At 39.3% G+C, this 19594-nt stretch overlaps 1 protein-coding gene across 10 annotated transcripts in view; it reads right to left on the minus strand.

Moving 5' to 3' along the window:
* The window catches only part of vps13c (vacuolar protein sorting 13 homolog C), a 66227-nt gene that overhangs the window by 25189 nt on the left and 21444 nt on the right, over window positions 1–19594 (minus strand). For 6 of the 10 annotated variants that reach the window (XM_073858924.1, XM_073858920.1, XM_073858923.1 and 3 more), the window contains 25 exons: window positions 19459–19494; window positions 16150–16454; window positions 15922–16069; window positions 15726–15834; window positions 15501–15628; window positions 15222–15378; window positions 15013–15092; window positions 10697–10756; window positions 10451–10604; window positions 10109–10228; window positions 9714–9817; window positions 9126–9293; window positions 8744–9048; window positions 6350–6497; window positions 6005–6155; window positions 5751–5878; window positions 5479–5639; window positions 4804–5362; window positions 4604–4696; window positions 3203–3568; window positions 3038–3127; window positions 2453–2608; window positions 1988–2246; window positions 430–590; window positions 184–305 (listed from right to left, as the gene is read on the minus strand). In XM_073858924.1, the coding sequence (XP_073715025.1) occupies window positions 184–305; window positions 430–590; window positions 1988–2246; window positions 2453–2608; window positions 3038–3127; window positions 3203–3568; window positions 4604–4696; window positions 4804–5362; window positions 5479–5639; window positions 5751–5878; window positions 6005–6155; window positions 6350–6497; window positions 8744–9048; window positions 9126–9293; window positions 9714–9817; window positions 10109–10228; window positions 10451–10604; window positions 10697–10756; window positions 15013–15092; window positions 15222–15378; window positions 15501–15628; window positions 15726–15834; window positions 15922–16069; window positions 16150–16454; window positions 19459–19494 (4268 nt within the window). The remainder of the gene's footprint in view (window positions 1–183; window positions 306–429; window positions 591–1987; window positions 2247–2452; window positions 2609–3037; window positions 3128–3202; window positions 3569–4603; window positions 4697–4803; window positions 5363–5478; window positions 5640–5750; window positions 5879–6004; window positions 6156–6349; window positions 6498–8743; window positions 9049–9125; window positions 9294–9713; window positions 9818–10108; window positions 10229–10450; window positions 10605–10696; window positions 10757–15012; window positions 15093–15221; window positions 15379–15500; window positions 15629–15725; window positions 15835–15921; window positions 16070–16149; window positions 16455–19458; window positions 19495–19594) is intronic. The other 4 variants (XM_073858927.1, XM_073858926.1, XM_073858922.1 and 1 more) reach the window with 2 other exon arrangements.

Raw genomic sequence — 19594 nt, forward strand, 5'->3', positions numbered from 1 at the left:
TTTAATGAACCACAAAAGCAGATGTGTTATTGATGTTTTGGACTTTAGATGGTTGTCATAAAAGGAATACGGCCGATGCAGCATGATTTGGTAAAAAATAAAAAAATATTGACACAGTATAAAGAGAGTGTTGTTTATGAGTCTTTAATGAGAGTCAATTGGGAGTCTCGGACTGCTACACACCTGTAAGCTTCTAAAGGAACATGACACTCTTTCTCAGGCTCAGCAACTCCTACATTAACCAGCACTCCAAGCTCAGAAGAATACTTCAGAATGGCGAAAGGCACCAAGAAATGGTTCTTTATCTGCAAACATAAAGAAACCTTGATAAAGTTCATGCTTTTATAACAAGAACAACTTCATGATGATTTGTTTATCTAGACAGGTGAACAGATGCATGGTCTCTGCAGGTAAACTGAGCAGACGCACCTGCAGCGGGGAGCGAACTGTGATGACCTTATTGCCCTCACTGGCATCGATTTGAAGCAGTATGGACACGGCTTCATCATTCATGGGGCTTCTAACATTATAGAGTCTGCGACTGGGTTTACCCAGGGGAATATTTGACATCTCACTGTAACCTGAGGGAACTATGCAGGAGACATTATTAATGGGGTGCTAGGAAGGATAAAGGTTGGGTATTACATAGGATAATGACACCTTACTTGGGGATAGTTCAGCAAAAATTACAATTACCCCATAATGGCTGCCACCAAAAGCTAGTTATAGTTTATGAAGTTTTGAATATGGATATTTTTCTTACACAATCACATCGATTATCCTCAGAAGGCCTTTATTAACCACTTGGAGTGATGTGGATTACTGCTATGAAGGCTGGATTCACTTTTTTGCCCTTTAGAAGTCACGTACCCCGTTTTCTACCATTATAAAGCTTGGAAGAGACGGGGCATTTACTTAAATAAATAACTGAAATTGTATACGTCTAAAAGATGATGGACAAATTAATCTCGGATGGCTTGACAGTGAGTAAATCATGGGGTAATTTTCATTTTTTGCTGAAATTTCCCTTTAAACATTCTTTAAAGCTAAATACAAAAGACTGGTCATCAAGAAACTTAAAAAACAATAAAGGTAATTCTGTTAAAGGGACACTCCACTTTTTATAAAAAAAATAGGCTTATTTTCCAGCTCCTATAGAGTTAAACACTTCATTTTTATCATTTTGGAACCGATCTCTGGGTCTGGCGCTAGCACTTTTAGCATAGCTTAGCATAATTAATTAAATCTGATTAGACCATTAGCATCACGCTCAAAAATAACCAAAGAGTTTGGATATTTTTCCTATTTAAAACTTGACTCTTCTGTAGTTACATCTGTACTAAGACTGACATAAAAGTAAAATGAAATTACGCAGCGCCCGAAAATAGTCCCCTTGGTAACTTTCAATAGCTGGGGACTATGTTTGGGTGCTGCGCAGCACAGTTCCTTGATTATTACGCTAGGATGAGAGTATAGCTCCTAGCCAAATAGGCCTAGAAAATCTCAAATGTACATTTTTCATAGTTCTTAGTACACAATGTAACTACAGAAGAGTCAAGGTTTAAATAAGAAAAATATCAAACTATTTGGTTATTTGTTTAGCACGATGCTAATGGTCTAATCAGATTCAATAGATTATGCTAAGCTATGCTTAAAGTGGAACAGCCAAACTCGGAGATCGCCTAAATGGATTTCAAAACAGTAAAACTCAATTGTTTGACTCTAGGGGAGCTGAAAAATGTGCATATTTTTAAAAAAAAGTGGAGTGTCCCTTTAATATGGTGAATAATACGTATATAAAAAACAAGCTATTCCAGATCTGACTTTAATTGCATTTATATAAGAAAATATTTAGGTTGTATTATAAAACGTAATGAGCTGGTATGTTTGAACATTCTAAGAGGATGTTATCCACTGTGTCTAGGTAGGCATCTCATTAGGTTTTGAGTCTACAGTTTATTAGGTGTAAAGTGGCCTTGTAACTGACCTATGCTGAGATTGAACAGGCAGCTTTCCTGCCTCTGCAGGGCAGAAAGTCGTGATGAATGCTCAAAGGTGGAATGCTCAAAATCCACACTCTTATCCATAGGTAATTCGTGTAGTTTAACCGATGAGGATGAGCCAGCCAGGCGCAGATTAGAGCTGTGCTGAATGATGAGAGGAATGCCTAATGCATTACGAATAGTGAAGGGAGATTTCTCTTTCAGAGAGTGGTCGAATGTGGAGGCTGTGCTCTCGGAGAACGCCTGATAAGTCGGGTCAAAAAAGAGAAATGCATAAAATATTTAAAAAGAATCTCATAGTTTTTCACATTCATTATGGACATTTATCGAAAAATGTAATCAAAAAATGAATTACTGAAACTGTACGAACAAGAAAACGTATACAGTACTGCTATGCATTCTGCATACTGAAAAAATGTTATCTTTGTGAATGCTGTTCTTCTTTATACCTTAGCCAGGTTGTTGAAGACACCGAGGCAGCATTTGGACACCGTAATGTTCATGGTGTCTTTGGAACATATGGTGATGGCTGTGCGAGGTTCTGGCAGCATAATAAAATCATCCCCAGGAACTGGACTTTTATCTTGTACAGGGTTATTCTTCATCTAAACACACACACACCAACTCAACAATCTGCTTTATATTTTAGAGAGAAAAAGACTTAAGACTGCGTCCGAAAGCTAAGGCAGCTGACTGCCTCGCTGCCTCATGAGGCAATGACTTCGGCGGCATGAAGGCAGCTCATACATTCGGACAACATTTCAAAGGCAGCGTAATGGAATTCTGTTTGAAATACAGTATAAACAGAGGGCCGTTGTCATAACTAATCCCATATTTTAAAACTACAATACTAATTTCTTGTTAGAAATGCAATCAAAAGATGTAAAAAGTCCAAATTTATGCTCCAGTTGCTTTCTTGGCCGCTATTTGATTTTTTCAAACTCGACCCATCACATTCTCCCACACACACCCACACATAGGCGGCATTTTAGAGATTTCAGACACAGCCTTAGAAAGAAAAAGAGATTTTCTACCTCTAATTTAAGGTTCCACCTTCGTTTTCCATTGTCCACTCTCTCAAGCAGTGGCTCCCAGACTGCATGAGTCTCATTATAATAATTCACCTAAAACAAAATGAACACTTAATATAATCGGTATTAAACAATAATAATAATGAGCATGTATGAGCGTGCACGCACCTCCAGTGTCATATCTGCAGAGACACTGAGCAATGACGACCAGTTGTGAGCGCTGCCAGTGAAGGAAGATTCGGCAATCAGCAGAGGAACGGTCCTATGTCCTAAACCTGACTCTAGTGTAACCTGCACCACCTTTACGTTAACCCCAAAACTCTCCCCATTCTTGCTGCTGACCACTTCCTTGAAGCTCTCAGTGACCTCAGAGGCGGTGTCCACACCCAGGAACCAGTAGTTAGCGTTAGCAACGTTCAACACGGACCAAAGACTGTTCAGGTCTTCGGTCGTCTGCTGCGATGCTTCTTCCTTTGGTTTGGGTGTCATGGCCGCCATGATGGTAATGACAGTGTTAAGAATGATAGGAGAGATCTGAGGGATCAAAATAAAAATATGTTTTAGTTTAACACAAATCACCAAATGGATATGTAAATTCATGAGCCACTGATTTTACATTCATTTCAATCTTTGACATGGCCTTACTCAGTCATTATTAAAGGGACACTCCACTTTAAAAAAAATATGCTCATTTTCCAGCTCCCCTAGAGTTAAACATTTGATTTTTACCGTTTTGGATTCCATTCAGCTGATCTTCGGGTCCGGCGGTACCACTTTTAGCATAGCTTAGCATACTCCATTAAATTTGATTAGACCATTAGCATCGCGCTCAAAAATAACCAAAGAGTTTCGATATTTTTCCTATGTGAGGCTTGACTCTTCTGTAGTTACATCGTGTACTAAGACCGACGGAGGATTGGAAGTTGCAGTTTTCTAGGCAGATATGGCTAGGAACTATATTCTTATTCTGGCGTATTAATCAATGACTTTGCTGCTGTAACATGGCTGCAGGAGGCGCAATGATATTACGCAGTGCCCTAAAATAGTCTCCTGCTACTGAAAGTTAACAATCGCAACTTTTAGTTTTCTGCCGGTCTTAGTACATGATGTAACTACAGAAGAGTCAAGTTTTAAACAGGAAAAATATCCAAACTCTTTGGTTTAATTTTTAGCGTGATGCTAATGGTCTAATCAGTTTAAATGGATTATGCTAAGCTATGCCAAAAGTGGTAGCGCCAGACCCGGAAATCAACTGAATGGATTCCAAAACGGCAAAAATCAAATGCCCAACTCCAGGGGAGCTGGAAAATAAGCATATTTAAAAAAAAAGTGGTGTCCCTTTAAAGATATCAAGGTTATACATTATTTTCACATTATATATTGTGGATGATTTTATATGGAAAACAGTAAATAACAAAAAATGACTCAATAGCTGGGTTTTCAGAGACACAATTTAGCACAAAATTTAAACAATAAACATAGTTGTTGATACTATTTAATTGGTGAAATTTGAGATTTTATTTTAATAAGCATACAGTAGCATATACTTGCATTATAAACAGCACTTACCTTTACTATGACCTCTTGTACAGTTACTGAACCAGTTAATGGGGCATTGGTTGGCATTTTAGTCTCAAGTTCAACAGAACATGGTCTCAGTACCTACAGTAAAACAAATGCATGGTATTGATTATGCAATGCATTTACAAAAACTCTTTTTAAAAGACCCTCTCCCTGTTTTCACACAGTATTTCAAGCAATAAACATACTGTGGTCACGGCCTTGTCACCATCTGCCCTAATAAAGGGGCAGGCAAGAACTTTGAGGCTCCTAATGCTGGCCTTCATAGTCTGACCGATGTCTTCAGACAGGAGGCTGAAGTCACACTGGAATGAAGCTACCAACGCAGGAGCATCTGCCTTCATCAGGTTAGCCACAAACACCACCTCTGGGTCCACTACAACCGCCCGCAACGTGGTTTTCTGAGCTGGAACTGCATGAAAAGAAAAAGTACAGTATAGACATTTAAAACTGCAGTAATCACTGATCAGGATTTCATTTTTACTGTCCACACCTGCTCCAGGTTCACTCTGAATTGTGGGTTCTGAGACGTGTTTCAGAGGCAGCTGATTGGCTTTGTCTCGCTGTGCAGGTGGGCTCGTGGGCATGGCTTGTACGAAAAAGTCACCAACAGCCAAAAGAAACTCCACGCTAGCACACAGATAAAGCTTCTGTAGTACAGCAACCACGGAGCGTTCATCTGCACTCTGAACGTATTTCACATCAATCATCGGCTCTGAGGTCTTTTCATCACGCCTTCCCAGCATCCTGCAGGACACGGCATATACAAAGGTTTTGTTTTTGCTGTTTTGCAGCATAAACGTATTGAGATCATGGTATGTTAATAGATGCTTCTGTGTGATGTATGTTAGTGTGTAGATAACCTGGATGTGACTCTCTTAGTACCACTCCTCATGTCGTCCAGCGTACAGGTGGTGAGGGTGGTGGAGACCTCCAGATTGCCATTACTAAACATTGTGCCTGAAGTATTCATTTTACACAGCATGAATTCCCCTAAACACAACTGCTCCTCATGTGCAGAAGGCTAGGAAGAAATATTTTTTATAAAACATTGATCAAAAACATTCAGCAATAAAAATGTATAGCTTGTGCATACATAATGCATACATTTAAATTTCTAGGTAAACTCACTCACCTGTGTAGGGTCATTACTATAGAGCATGAGCCCAAGTGAATCTACATTAAAGTTGAACTTGACACTCTCCAACAGCTCTGCCTCCTTTGGTTTACTTTCAAGCAGCTTCTCTACCACAATCTCTGACCCTGTGCAAAACAAATCAAGACAACCCACTGAGTTCCTCACAGGTTAAGAATAGGCCATTCAACAGAAGGATTAAACAGGACATCAGTGTGTGTGTGTGTTTGTGTGGTATATTTGCATTGTCTCACCAGTCTGTGTACGTGCTTTGACCTGCACGATCTCTTGTTTGAGGGCCGCATCTGAGCCGATCTGTGCATCGGGCTGAACAGCATTCGCCTCTCCAATGTTCTCCATTAAAATCCGCAAGAGCACAGTCAGGTCATCTTGACTCAAGGCCACCTGGAACACAGACAAAGTGTTCAGTTTCCATTCTGAGAGAGAAAACGGGACTTTCTCACAATCACTCCAACACTGATTATAACCAGACCCTGAGAATATGGATCATCAGCCAATACTTAATTAATCACTACAGAATGACAGAAAGTGAGATTAGATAAAGGCAAAGAATACTTGCTAACGCCATATGTACAGACCTTCATTGGCTTCAGATCTCCATCCACCTCTATGGCAGCCATCTTCTGGTACCACGACGCTGCCAGATTACGTTTGACAGACAGAACCAGGTTAACTGGCTCCAAAAGTTTGGTGCTGGGTTGGTTTGAGTCCTGCTTCATGGAAATTCTGAGTATGAGGAGGAAAGGTAAGAGGAAACAGATGAAGCATGCTAGGTTATCACAGACTAGAATCTGGCCTTCATGAAATTTATTTTATTTTAAAGGTGCACTCAAGAAGTGAATTATTTTGAGTTTCATATGTTTTAGATTTTTATTTATATGTTTTAGTCTTTTTGATGGTCTAATAGAAGTTTTTTTTTTTTTGGAACTACTGTGAGGTGACACTGTAGAATCTAGAAATCTTACAATTAGAGCCGGGACTCGATTAAAAAAAATTATCTAATTAATTAGAGGCTTTGTAATTAATTAATCGAAATTAATCACATTTTAATCACATATAAATATTTGACCTGAGAACATTGAGAAGTTATTTTTTCAGATGGATTTTTAGTATACCATGAATAATGCCTGAATACATAAGCTTAAGCAACAAAATATTGTTTATTTTTGTTCAACCAAGTCGTTGTACTCGGAGTCGGGCTAACGTCCATGCTAGCTGCTATATGTTTTGCATTGAGATGATACTTGAGGCTCGATGTGCTGCGGTGATATGCAAATTCATTGTTGCATAGCTTACACGCAACCATGCTCTTATCGACGCTTCCATCCGTTCGTTTTTTATAAAAAAAAAATTCCCATCCACGGGGCCAACCAAAGCGATCTCATCAGCTTCTTCGTTCATGTTCACTGTGGTTTGTTGTTGTCTGAAGTCATGACAAAGAGTCATGATGAACGCTAGTTGGTGCTCCAGTATATTCGGTCCGCCGAAACTCATCCAATGAGAAATGTTCCGCGGTGCAAAAATAAGTGTGATTAAAATGCGTTAAAAATGTTTAATGCGTTATTTTTTGTGTAATTAATTAATCTTAATTAACGCGTTAAAGTGCCGGCCCTACTTACAATGCATCCAAAACTGAAAAAGACAAAAAGTGAATTTCTCATATATGGTGACCTTTAATGTGTATATGTGTATTACCTAAGACAGTGGTTCTCAAACTGTACGGTGCATTCCTTTGCGGCCCCACCAAAGAAAATGTATCACAGAAACTGTTCTAAAATTTTACATTTTAATTAAACAAAACATATTAAGTTATACAAAGTAGTGCTGTTGATTAGTAGCCTTATTTTTTTTTTAGGTTTAATTACACAGAATTCATGATAAATGAATGTATTTTATAAAATGTCATAAAACTGGGGCCCCCCTGGCACCATCTCGCGAACCCCCTGAGGGCCCCGGACCCCAGTTTGAGAACCACTGACCTAAGAGATCACTTAAATTGTGAGTCGAAAGTACAGATTTCAAATCATAGCACATAATTTTCAGCTCACAGATCCAACACAGATGCATGTCTGTACTCTCGAGCCAGAATTTTTACTCTGACAGTAAAATAAAACAGACAAATGTTGCTTTAAAAAATATTAGATCCTTCAACACGTTTGCATGAAATTTAACCTTGATCAACACTCACTGCAAATTTCTATAATGGCACTGGTAACTTTTGCGTAATGCTGCTTTCATGGTGATAAATGTCACTATTAAAAACTGCTGTATGTTGCCATGGAAACGATCTGAAAAGAAACCGCAAAAGTGGCGTTGCGTTATCACTTTTTATTCCGCGTTTATACGAGCGTGCATATGCGTGCATATGGTGACGCAAAAGTGTGTGATATTCAATGTAGTATGCACTCCAGGCCGCTAGGTGGCAATGTGAAGCACTGTAACACAACAACACCAAGTCGGTGTGCCTGCGTACAACCTTCTTCCTGGTTCTCCCAGGTCTCGTCCAAAGCCGTCTGGTTTGCCTCCGACGAATTGGCGCATCAACAGTTTCAATGAGGTAATTAATGCGCCTTCTCTGATCAGTAATACTAGATGTGAATATTTCGTACAACTGCTGGAAAGACTTGTATATTTATCAGAGCTGCTATGGGAACTTGAAAATCCGACGTATGGAAGTAATCTTTAGATGAAAACGCGACGGTAAATCGTTTTTAAGATTTCCACTCTGGAGGGTGATTTCACTTTTTTGCATTTTTAAGCCCCCAAAACGCCGTCGCCGTGTAAACGAAAGGCACATCCGATAAAATATTTTTACGTTTTCACCCTCGAGCGTTCTCGTGTAAACAGGCCCTAAGGCACTGCAACATGCTTTAATGTAACTCTAATTTAATTTTCAAATCAAGGGTTTAAATGAGAGTTTTTATGCTCAGACCCTTGAAAAGAATCTTCTTTTCTTTAATATGTGGCCGTACCTTGACAGTTTCAGCTGAGTGAGCTCTATATCCATATTATCAATGACAGCAGGCAGCGGACGACCTTCCACTGGGAGCAGAGAGAAACCGTTTCCTATAGTAATGAGCCCCAAGTCCGCCTCCACGGCATTATGGGATGTGGAGGACTGGGGGATGATGATAAGAGGGGCCTTCAGTTTGATGTCCATGGCGAGTCTGAAACTCTTCTGAGCAAAATCTCTCACACTGGAAGCTGCTTTCTCAGCGGCCTGAGCCGTGGCAGCACTCAGAGCCTCTTTAGCTGTCTGGAAGTTGTTACTGAAATTCTTCGCAGAAAGGAAATAAGTTAGCGGTCAAAATCAACACATGCACTAGTGTGTGTGAGAGAGAGATACAAACTCACAAGCAATGACATGACAAATTTGTGCAGGTAGACCACTTGAATACAGCCCACGTTGAGTTTAACTTTGCCGTCGACCTTTGAAGTATCTGCATATCCAGCCCCCTCAGTGGCTTTAGGTGTGAGACTCATGCTAAAGCTAAACACCTCATCGCCTACGATAGAGATCGCCTAGAGAACACAAGAATAAATGTGAGAAAAATATCTAAATAAGAGATTACACAGAGTTCAGTTGTGATGTCTTTTTATCTGAACAGTGCTTTTATTTTAATTTGCATGTTAAGCAGCTTAATGGAAAATCGTAATTTCACATTTTTATGCCTCAGTGAGCAAAGTCTCCTTACTCTGGCATTCCAATAAATGTACATATGCCAAATGCTACAGTATGTAGTTTCACTATATACTGTATATATACTATACTATATATGTATATGTATATACTATATATTTAGAGCACTGTGTAAGCATTGCAAAGGTTAAAAAAATGTACAGCTTTATGAGTATCTTAGGATAAAAGCATCTGCCAAATGTATACATGTAAATGAATAATAAGAATGTACAGCACTGTATGTGGTGGCTCAGCTAACTCGCCTTCTTGTGAACTGTTTTAGGATCCACATTGATGACGATGAAGTCACGCAGACGTGTAGACATGTGTGTCTGAGTTCCCTGCATTTGGAGAAAACCATCCAAACCTAAAGTAAAGGAGGAGCAGATTTATGAAAGCAGTGAGACAACATCATTTGGGCTATTGCTTTACAGTATATGAATCCCTACAATAATTAACTATAGTTAAAAAACATATTACTACAGTTACTAATATAAAGTGTATTATTCCATATTAGCCACCAAAAAAACGTATATTATTCAAGTTTCTATAATTGTTTGAAGGAGGATCTATAATGATTTATAACCGCTTAACAGTTGTAACCATGTAATAATTATTTATTAGCAACTGTATCATCTATGGTATTTGGCAGTCTCACCCTGAATCTTGATGTCTGCCATGTTGCTCTTCTGGTCACACACCAAAACATTAAATGCGCCCAGCTGCATGTTCACCTTGAGGTCAATGATGTCACCATCAGAGGGGGAGCTCAGTGCAGCTGAGACACAAACATTTCCGTATTACATCATCCTTAATACAGCACATTTCCAAAACACAATTCAATCTTTGTCAGTTTTACAACAGTGGACAAATTCCAAACAGCAATTTTTTGCCTCTAAAGGGCAGTTCAGGCAGAAGACAAATTTTCACAAAGTGAACCACCCTTCAGAGTGTGTAGGGCACTTTCAGTTTGAATTTGTCCAGCATGTGCAGTATTTACTGGATTTGGTTGAGGTTGCTCTTATGTCATCCGTCTTTTTGCTTTCTCTCTCTGGTGAAGGGAGACTGCTGCTGGACAGGGCGGCAGACAGAAAGTCCATAGTAGAGAGAAGAGCCTCAGTATGCAGCATCAAGTCTAGTGAGGAGAACATCACCTGAATGCAGACACACACAAATACAAAAAATGCTTTTAGCATGATCCAAATGAACATTGCACAGTTTTCAAAATGGTAAAATAGATGCTTACATTGATCATCTGCTCAGTATTGTTGTAGACACTAGCAAAGTTGGGCCCATTTCGATCAGCCTGCAACAACAAGAATCAAATAAGGTAACCATTTTTATTCACTGGTCAACTCTTATTTATTTTCCAATTCATTCAATTCAATTTTATTTATATAGCGCTTTCCACAATTGTTAATTGTTTCAAAGTAGCTTTACATGAATAGATGTAGGGGAAAACACAGAATAATCGATAGATATATAAGAAGCAGAATACAGCGGTTAAGAATAAACCGCACAAGCAAGCGTAGTAGTAATGTAATGTATACAGTATAGTGCTAAGTTAAGCCAATGTTAGCTGACTCTCCAGGGGATGAAAAAAAACCCCTAGGAGAAAAACCCTGTGGGAAAACTCCTAGGAGAAGAAAAACCTTTCATCTTCCATAAACAAGATGTCTAGAGTAATGCATTCATAAATAATCTTTTGCAGACTGTTTCTAGAAATGTGACCTGATCCAGCAAAATGAGTCACAGTGACCCAAATTTCAAAATTGAGATTTTGGTATCAATGGAAAGAGGAGATCATAAGCTTTCAAATGATATCCTAGTCAAAGTCATACCTTGAATGGTTTTAAAGATATATACATTTGAATTAAGGTTGTCTGTCCTCTTTTTCCAACTGAAAACCTGAGAAAAACGCCTTTAAAGTTTTTTTGCCCGTTTTTTGTAGATATCTTTCAAAATCCATTGCATTTTTAAAGGGATAAACGATTTATTTTACAGCTAAGTTTGACCAAAGACATTAATATAAATGCTATTACAGTAAACCAAGAAACAAGCTTATAAATCAAACAGAATGATGTTTATTGAAAATGTGAAGTAACAAAAAGGTTTCTGTGATGGCTGGGGTTTGAGTTAGGGGAAGGGAATAGAACATTACGTCTATGGAATGTCCCCACAAAACATGGAAACCAAAATGTGTGTTTGTTTATGTGTGTGTGTGTGTGTGTGTGTTTGTGCGTGCGCGCGCGTGTTCGCGTGTACGTTTTCGCGTGTGTGTGTGAGAGAAATTGAGAGAGGCAGAGAGACAAGCAAAAAGAAAACAAATAATGCTTGCTTTTGCAATCATATCTTTGTGTAGATAACAGTGTAAACAATTCAAAAAGGAGTTAAATAGGAGAGGAGAGTGCTGCGAGACTGACAGGAGGATGGCTGGACCAATCGCGTGCCCCGGGGTTTCCCATTGACAAATTATCAGCGTTTATGAAGATTTCTGATTGGCTCTAAAACAACGTGTAACACCATATTTGGAGAGATACGTTTCAGGGGATCCCCGGGAGATGCTCCGAGGTGACGAGAGGATTTGAGAAAAGCAATTTCCAGCGAATTTAGTAAAACTGTTTCAACTTTAATAGTCATTTAAACACCTTTACTCAATTATTTGGACTACGAAACTTTGGGAGATTATTTTTTAATGTCTGTTCTTTGAAATTAGCTAAAAATATTTTTTTTTATAATTTCATTGTTTTTCAACATTATCGGCTCATATCTTAAAATAGAAAGTTGCGACTTCCGACTCATTTCGCCAGAGCGGGTCACAAATAATGCACAACTAACAACTACACATTTAAACAGACCATTTTCCTCTCTACATCTAAAAACAGTCCACTTGTGCGTGATAGACACTCCCACCAATTTAAAATGAAAAAGGCACTAAGTACCTAAAAAACAGCCACTCCACAAAGACTAAAGAGCTTAATGGGTATTTGGCTTTATCTAAATGCCCCAATGCTTGCATAATGCAGTAAATTCTTGTGCTGATCTGAATTAAAAGATGAGAGCTAAAAGCCTGTCTAACCCTGAATAGGCCTCCCACTGGATTGTTGCAATAACACGAGATTTGTCAGTAAGGGACTTAAAGTAAAATACACATCAGTGTAATGCATAGATGTAGGGCTTGATATTAACTCTTTCCCTGCCTTTTACAAGTTTACTCATCAATTAAGAGAAAACCCTTCCCTGTCAATGACGAGTTTTTCTGGCAATCCATATTTCCACTATTATCCACCAGGTGGCGCTCTTACCCAACTTGTAAAACCCAGAAATATTCCCTAAGAGCAAACAGTTCAAACTCTGTGTATGTTCCGATGATCGCTCCGAATCTGATCCCCATCAAAAGTCCTTCACAATGTATTATATATTAAATTTGGTATTTTTGAAGAAACCTACCCATATTTGAGAGATGATAAAGAGAGAACAAATTAAGGTAGGATGAAACAAGTTTTTCATTTGAAAGCAGAAGGTCTGTTACTTCATTTGATATATTGTATGTTTATATATTTAAAGAAGAAAATTTTCTGGATGGCATTAAATTTTTGTGAAAATCATGAAAAATGCTGGCGCTGGCTGGCAACTTTTTTTAAAAACGCTGGTGCGGAAAGAGTTAGCATTGTCATGTGGTTGTCTATCGAACAAGTAATTTTGTCATTCACAAAGTTACATTTCAGTCATGTGAATTTGGTTATACCTGATTAATATAAATAAAAAGGCTATATTACAAATAAAAGCAGTTATTTATTTATATATATTTTGCCTTGTCATTTCATTTTTTCACACATATTAACAGTTTATTTGTGGCAGCACATCCGACGAGGAGATGGGTGAATAATGGGTGACTAACATGTGGTCAGGTAGAATGCGGAGCCGTGTGCAATTTACAAAAATACGGTGGACACCGCCATGTGCATCAAGCGTGCACGTACGCATGGTTGTGTGCATGACATTTTTGTAACTTTGCGCATGCCTCTGCTTATGAAAATGCCCGAATGTCTGTCAAGTATAATCAGACTTAAATGAGGAGTCAGAGTCGCATCGGAGCGACTGACGCCACAGGTGTGTGTACAAACTTGTCAGGTCAGCATGTGAGAGAGAGGTAATGAAAAAAAATATTTAAAGAAATTCTCCATTTTCATAAAAAATTCATCCAAAATGTTTATGTTTTTCTTTGTTTAGTGGAAAAGAAATTAAGTTTTTTGAGGTAAACATTCCAGGATTTTTTTCATTTTAATTGCCTTTATTGGACCAGTGCAACCTCAGATAATTGTGTAAGCACGTTGAAAGGTCACGTGTTAGCCTACATATATGAAACATACATTTGCGGACCATTTTAAACAATAAACTAACACAAATAGATTAATTAGTATCATTCCACATACAACAACATCGGAACGGTCCTCTTTTTCCACAATTGTAAACACTTGGGCGTTAGTTTCGTATACGTCATCCGTGACCTTTTGACGTCATGGCGCATTACGTAAGGTCGCGTTGTCGCGTAACTAGCCCGTTTATAAACGGCTCATTATAGTCGTGCGTAGGTCCTACGGCGTAGCCACGATCGCGTAGGTTCCGCGTCGGTTTTCATTTATACTTTTGCGTCATCGTGCACGTCGACGTGCAAACACGCGCGTAGACTTCTGGTAGGCAGTATCCACGCGTGTAACCACAGTAGCAGCGCCACCGTCATAGAAGAAGAAGCTTGGCAAGTTAACCCACAAACGAAGAAGAAACAGCAACTTGTTGTGTATGATTTGAGAAGACCAGCAATGATGAAAGTAAATAAACAGCGAATTTTGTTGCAGTTTTAGTTAAATCACTCCTCAACTTGGCCATTCTTTGTTTTCACCGTCGCAAACGGAAATACCTATGATGACGCAGTTTTTTTACCTGACAAAAGGGGTTCTGGTGGACCAATCACAGCGCTTGCGGTCCGCGTAGAACTGACGCGCTGTTAAAATTTAGCTACAGCGTAGAACATACGCACGACTATAAATCGGGCTTAACACGGCCAGTGCAAGAGGAGAAGTTATGCTTTAAAAGTGCATTTTTTAATTTCCTTGACGAAAATGACAATCGTTTCCTTAGATAAGACCCTTATGCCTCGTTTGGGATCATTTAGAGCCCTTTAAAACTGCGTTGAAACCGCAATTTTAAGCTGCAATGAAATTGTAATTTGTTGGGGTCCAATAAAGTCTTGTAAAATGAGAAAAATCCTGGAATGTTTTCCTCAATTTCTTCTCGACCGAACAAAGAAAGACATCAACATTTTGGATGACATGTGGGTGAGTAAATTATCTGTTTTTAAATAGAATATTCCTTTAAGGCGGTCAGTTTAGATTATTTGGCAGGCAAAACTTGTCCAGTTAGGCAAGTAAAATTCTCTCTCACTTGCCAATCCAAAACATTCACTTTTCCCGGACAAGCGTTAATGTTGAGCCCTAATAGAAGTATCATGTTCTTGTACTAATACGTAGTTCAGACTATTGAGAAGAAAGAAAGGGTTACCTTAAAATACTTGACTTCAAGAAGATCGGTTCCTGATTCTGCTGAGGAACTGATGATACAGAGTGGTTCCCCATTTGAATCTATAAAAAAACTAAGTTTAAATCATCTTTTAAGTTGTGGTTAGTGGCTATCATGATCTTAAAAATTCTTCTAATCTAGCAAATTCAATTTCTTTTTTATATGAGGATTGAAAACATAGCATTACAAACCAGGGAACTCCAAGCACTTCATGGAGATGGTTTTAATATATGTTGTCGCCTCCATGTCATATTTTCTAACTTTGGTGTCGATTCCAAGCTGAGCTACATGCAGGACCAGAAAGGGACCTTCCTTCACATGTTTGGACTTCTTTAATTTCAGCATAACCTGAAAGGAAAAGGGCTCTCAGTCCACACCAGATGCCAAATAAACAACCTTGGAGTTCTTTAGTGCCATCTACAAATATCTGAAGTACTATTGAAATGAAGAACTTAAGTCAGTTTAATAACCTCCTTGATTTCAAAATTGAGCAGCACGTTGATGACATTCTCACTGAAAGTGCCATTAGTGATAGCAGCTTGACTTCCCGTCTCAACAGAAAGTGCATTTACCAGTCCTTCATTTGTAACGGCTTCATCTATGAAAGAAAACCAGGGTCAACATGAGCTCTAAAATATGAACCCATTGACAAATAACAGAGATGGAAGAAGCGTAAGCAATAAATCTCCTTATACCTTTAGTAAAAGTTTTCGTTTCTTTCACAGCAGCAGCTTTGCTTCCTTCACCAATGTTCTCAGTTAGGACACTCATTAGAACCCCAGTGTCCTCTTGACTAAGAGTCATCTATAGATGGCAAAACTCAATTTAAGGCTTCCAAACTTGCGTTGAACTCAAGTGGAAAACACTTCCACAACGTCAGGAAAAACTTACGTTCATTGACTTCAGTACTCCTTTGACCTCCATTCCTGGAATCTTGTTGAACCAGGCAGCAGCCAAATTACGCTTGACCAGTAGCTCTAAATTGATGGGGTCCAGAATATCTATATTAGGATGAGCATCATCATGCTTCAAAACGGTCCTGAAGAGAGAATACAAACATAGAGATGTGTCAGAGAAAGTGCAAATAATTCTTCAAAACATCTGCTTTAGGTTTCTTACCTAGACAGTTTGAGTTGTGTGAGTTTTACATCCATGGTCTCCAAAACAGCAGGCAAGGTAAAGCCCTCAGCTGCCAGCAGCGAGAAGCTGTTTCCAACAGTTATGAGACCCAAGTCAATCACGAATGCATTATGGGATGTAGAGGACTGGGGGATGATGATAAGAGGGGCCTTCAGTTTGATGTCCATGGCGAGTCTGAAACTCTTCTGAGCAAAATCTCTCACACTGGAAGCTGCTTTCTCGGCGGCCTGAGCCGTGGCAGCGCTCAGAGCATCTTTAGCGGTCTGGAAGTTATCCACAAACATCTATGGAGGGCAAGCAACAGTTAGTTACAGCCTTGTGTGACTTGACAGTTCTGTATAGTAAAAAAAGGTTTTAATGTAAATGTCTGGGATCCATACTAAGGAGAAATCATGCAGGTTTGCCTGAAAGCCAAATTTACAACTAAACGTTGCAAATTCAGACTGAGGTGAAATAAGCAATGCTTTCTTGCGAGTGGGATGTGAATAGGTTGTGAGTAGTGTTAGGTTATGGCAGGTGGACTCCTAGTACAGTACTAAGTACTTCTACTAAGCATGAAAGGAATGACAATTAAAACCAGTCATATTAAAGCATTCATGTCGTGCGAAATCTCATCCTGAATTTCTAAAATTTCTAGTTCAGTATGCATCATATGAACACAAGCAGACACATGCAACTAAAGTCATACATTCAATATCAAGTTATTCAAATATGCTACACTTCACTGCATTCGCGACAACCAACACTGTAAGGTAGATACATTTCTTTTTTAAAACATATCTCACAGAACATGAACATAGCAAGCTAATATGTGAACACTAATGTTTCCAAGCACAAGGATCTCCATATACCAGAGAAAACAACATTAAAGCTAAAGTTTGTCATTTTTAATGCTTGAGACATGAGTTAACAACTTTTATATGTCCTGAGCATGTGTTGAGTGAGAGTCCACTGTGCCAAAGCGCTGATAAGTGTATTTGCATTGCATATGTTGGTGAGATTATTTACGAGATGCACAGAAGGCTACCATACCATCAATTTAGAGATTAGAAGAAAAACAAAACATTAAAACTAACAGTATTTAAAATAAATTATATATCAGTGTTGCACATGAGTTTAATATTAAAATATTATAGACAAATATTATTGACTCCATTAGTAAAACCACTGAAAAGACTGCTGCTGTAGAGCAATAGATTTACAAATAGTAAGATTTCAGAATATATTGCTGTCGGGTGGAAACCTTATATGTCCAAAACCGGTACTTTTTAGGCAACGAAAAAACACTATTACAACTTTTAACACTGCAAAGTTAATATTGGCCACATCAGATGCAGTATGTGCATCGCATTGTTTTTAAGGCTACATTCAAACTGCAGGAGAAAGTGGCCCAAATCCAACTTTTTGCCCAAATGTGACCCATTTCTGATTTTTTATGATAGTCTGAACAGCACAAATACGATTTTTTCAAATCAGACCCAGGCTGTTTTTATGTGGTCCTAAATCGGAAACCTCATCGGAAATCTCATGCATTGCAATGGGACTTCAGTCTGAACGGCCATTTCACATTTGATATGACTTTTATGTAATTGAAATGTGACAGACGTCCCAATTCTGAGCTGTAGGACATCGTCTTCTGAGCATGTGGGTTACTTCAGGGCCAGATGCGGTTCACACATGAGACTGATGGCAGCCGCATTTAAATGATAATGTGAACAACAGAGGATTTTAGAAAAAAATACGAACTGAGCATTAAGACCTTCAGTGTGACCTAAGCCTTAATGGGAGTTCAACGATTTGCACGAGTAGACCACACACAAAGTCAATGCAAAGACGCGACCAGACGCGTCCCCGCGCGGGGCGATTGCGAATGATGCAACACGGGCAGCGCCCCCGCAGCGAAAATATGCGCTATTCGCCCAAGTTGAAAATACTCAACTCGAGCGAAAAACCTGCATGACACGAAGATAATTTGCGCGAGCAATCCAGAGAAAGCAACACGACGCCCCGCATCCGGCGCGCACGCAGCACCATGCATGGTTCACACCAGACGCGGCAGAGGCGGCAAGCGCAGGTGATTTACATGTTAAGTCAATGCAAAGACGCGATTCGGCATCCTGTGGCGCGGTACTCGCAAATGGCGCGTTCCGCGTAAATTGAGGGTTGCCGCGGGAAACGCGCGAGTTGAAAAATCTGAACTTCGGCGTATTTCCACGCCGCGTTAACCAATCAGGACCTTGCTCTAGTAGTGACGTAATTACAGGAAATAAGTGGAGTCTCAGCGGAGTCACAGAAGCCCCTCCCATGACGCGAATTTCCGTGTGAATGTCTCGAATGCACGAATGGAACGAGTAAACTCAAATGTTCAAGCGTCCAACTATGTGCAAATAGCGCGTTTTTGCCGCCTGTACCGCAGCTGGTGTGAATGCACCATTATGCCATGCACACACCAAACGCGGGTCACCGCCTTACTTGCTCTAGATTACTCGCGGGATTTAACTTTGTGTCATGTGAATTTTCCGCTCGAGTTGAATATTTTCAATATTTTGGGTGAAGACACGCTTAAGGCGAATAGCGCGTGTTCGCGGCAAACGCGCCGCCCACATCGCGCCACCCGCACCGCCCCACGCGAGGACGCGTCCGATCACCTCTTTGCATTGACTTTGTGTGTAACCTACTCGCGCAAATCGTTGAACTCACGTCTGGTGTAAACCCACAGTTAGAGTTAGAAGATACTGTAGCTTTGTGGGCACTCATTTTTTTTCTGGGATTATATACATACGGCATTGTACATTGCAAACAAGCAAAGACCAAAATATGTGTAGCAGCACTATTCATAATAGAGGCAGGATGGAGATGTGAGGTTTCACTGACAATTTAAGGAGCAAGTGGCATTAAGATGTTTAGTCACAAATAGTTTAAATACTTTCATTGGTTAAAAAAAAATCGTGCAAAACCCATAGACAGACATGGATAAAAAATGCTGAATTATGGCAATACAAGGTTTCCACTTGACAGTGACAATATATGACAATAATGTTTTGCAAAACAATATTACTTATTAAGTGTAGTAAAATTAAAAATAAGACTAAATCAGTCATATACATTGCTCTCAATATGGGACCTAAATTAACATGTCCTTCAAAATTATACATAAAATATACACAAAACCCAGCTGAGGTTTAGTTTTGGGTTTAGACGTATCTCAGTGTGTGAGAATGTGCACAGGTGCATTTCAAGTTATGCTGCAAAGCAAAAGATTTGAATGCAGCATGCCCAAGCCTGTACCTCATCAGCAGAGGGATACTGATAGCTAAAAGAGTCCTGGAAAAAGGAAGACACAATTAACGCAAAATAAGAGGGAGAGAAGTTCGGGAACAAAAAATAACAAAGGGAAAAACACAAACAGGTAAGGACATAGACA

This window comes from Misgurnus anguillicaudatus, chromosome 21 (assembly GCF_027580225.2).
Source record: "Misgurnus anguillicaudatus chromosome 21, ASM2758022v2, whole genome shotgun sequence".
In the NCBI taxonomy this organism is placed as follows: domain Eukaryota; kingdom Metazoa; phylum Chordata; class Actinopteri; order Cypriniformes; family Cobitidae; genus Misgurnus; species Misgurnus anguillicaudatus.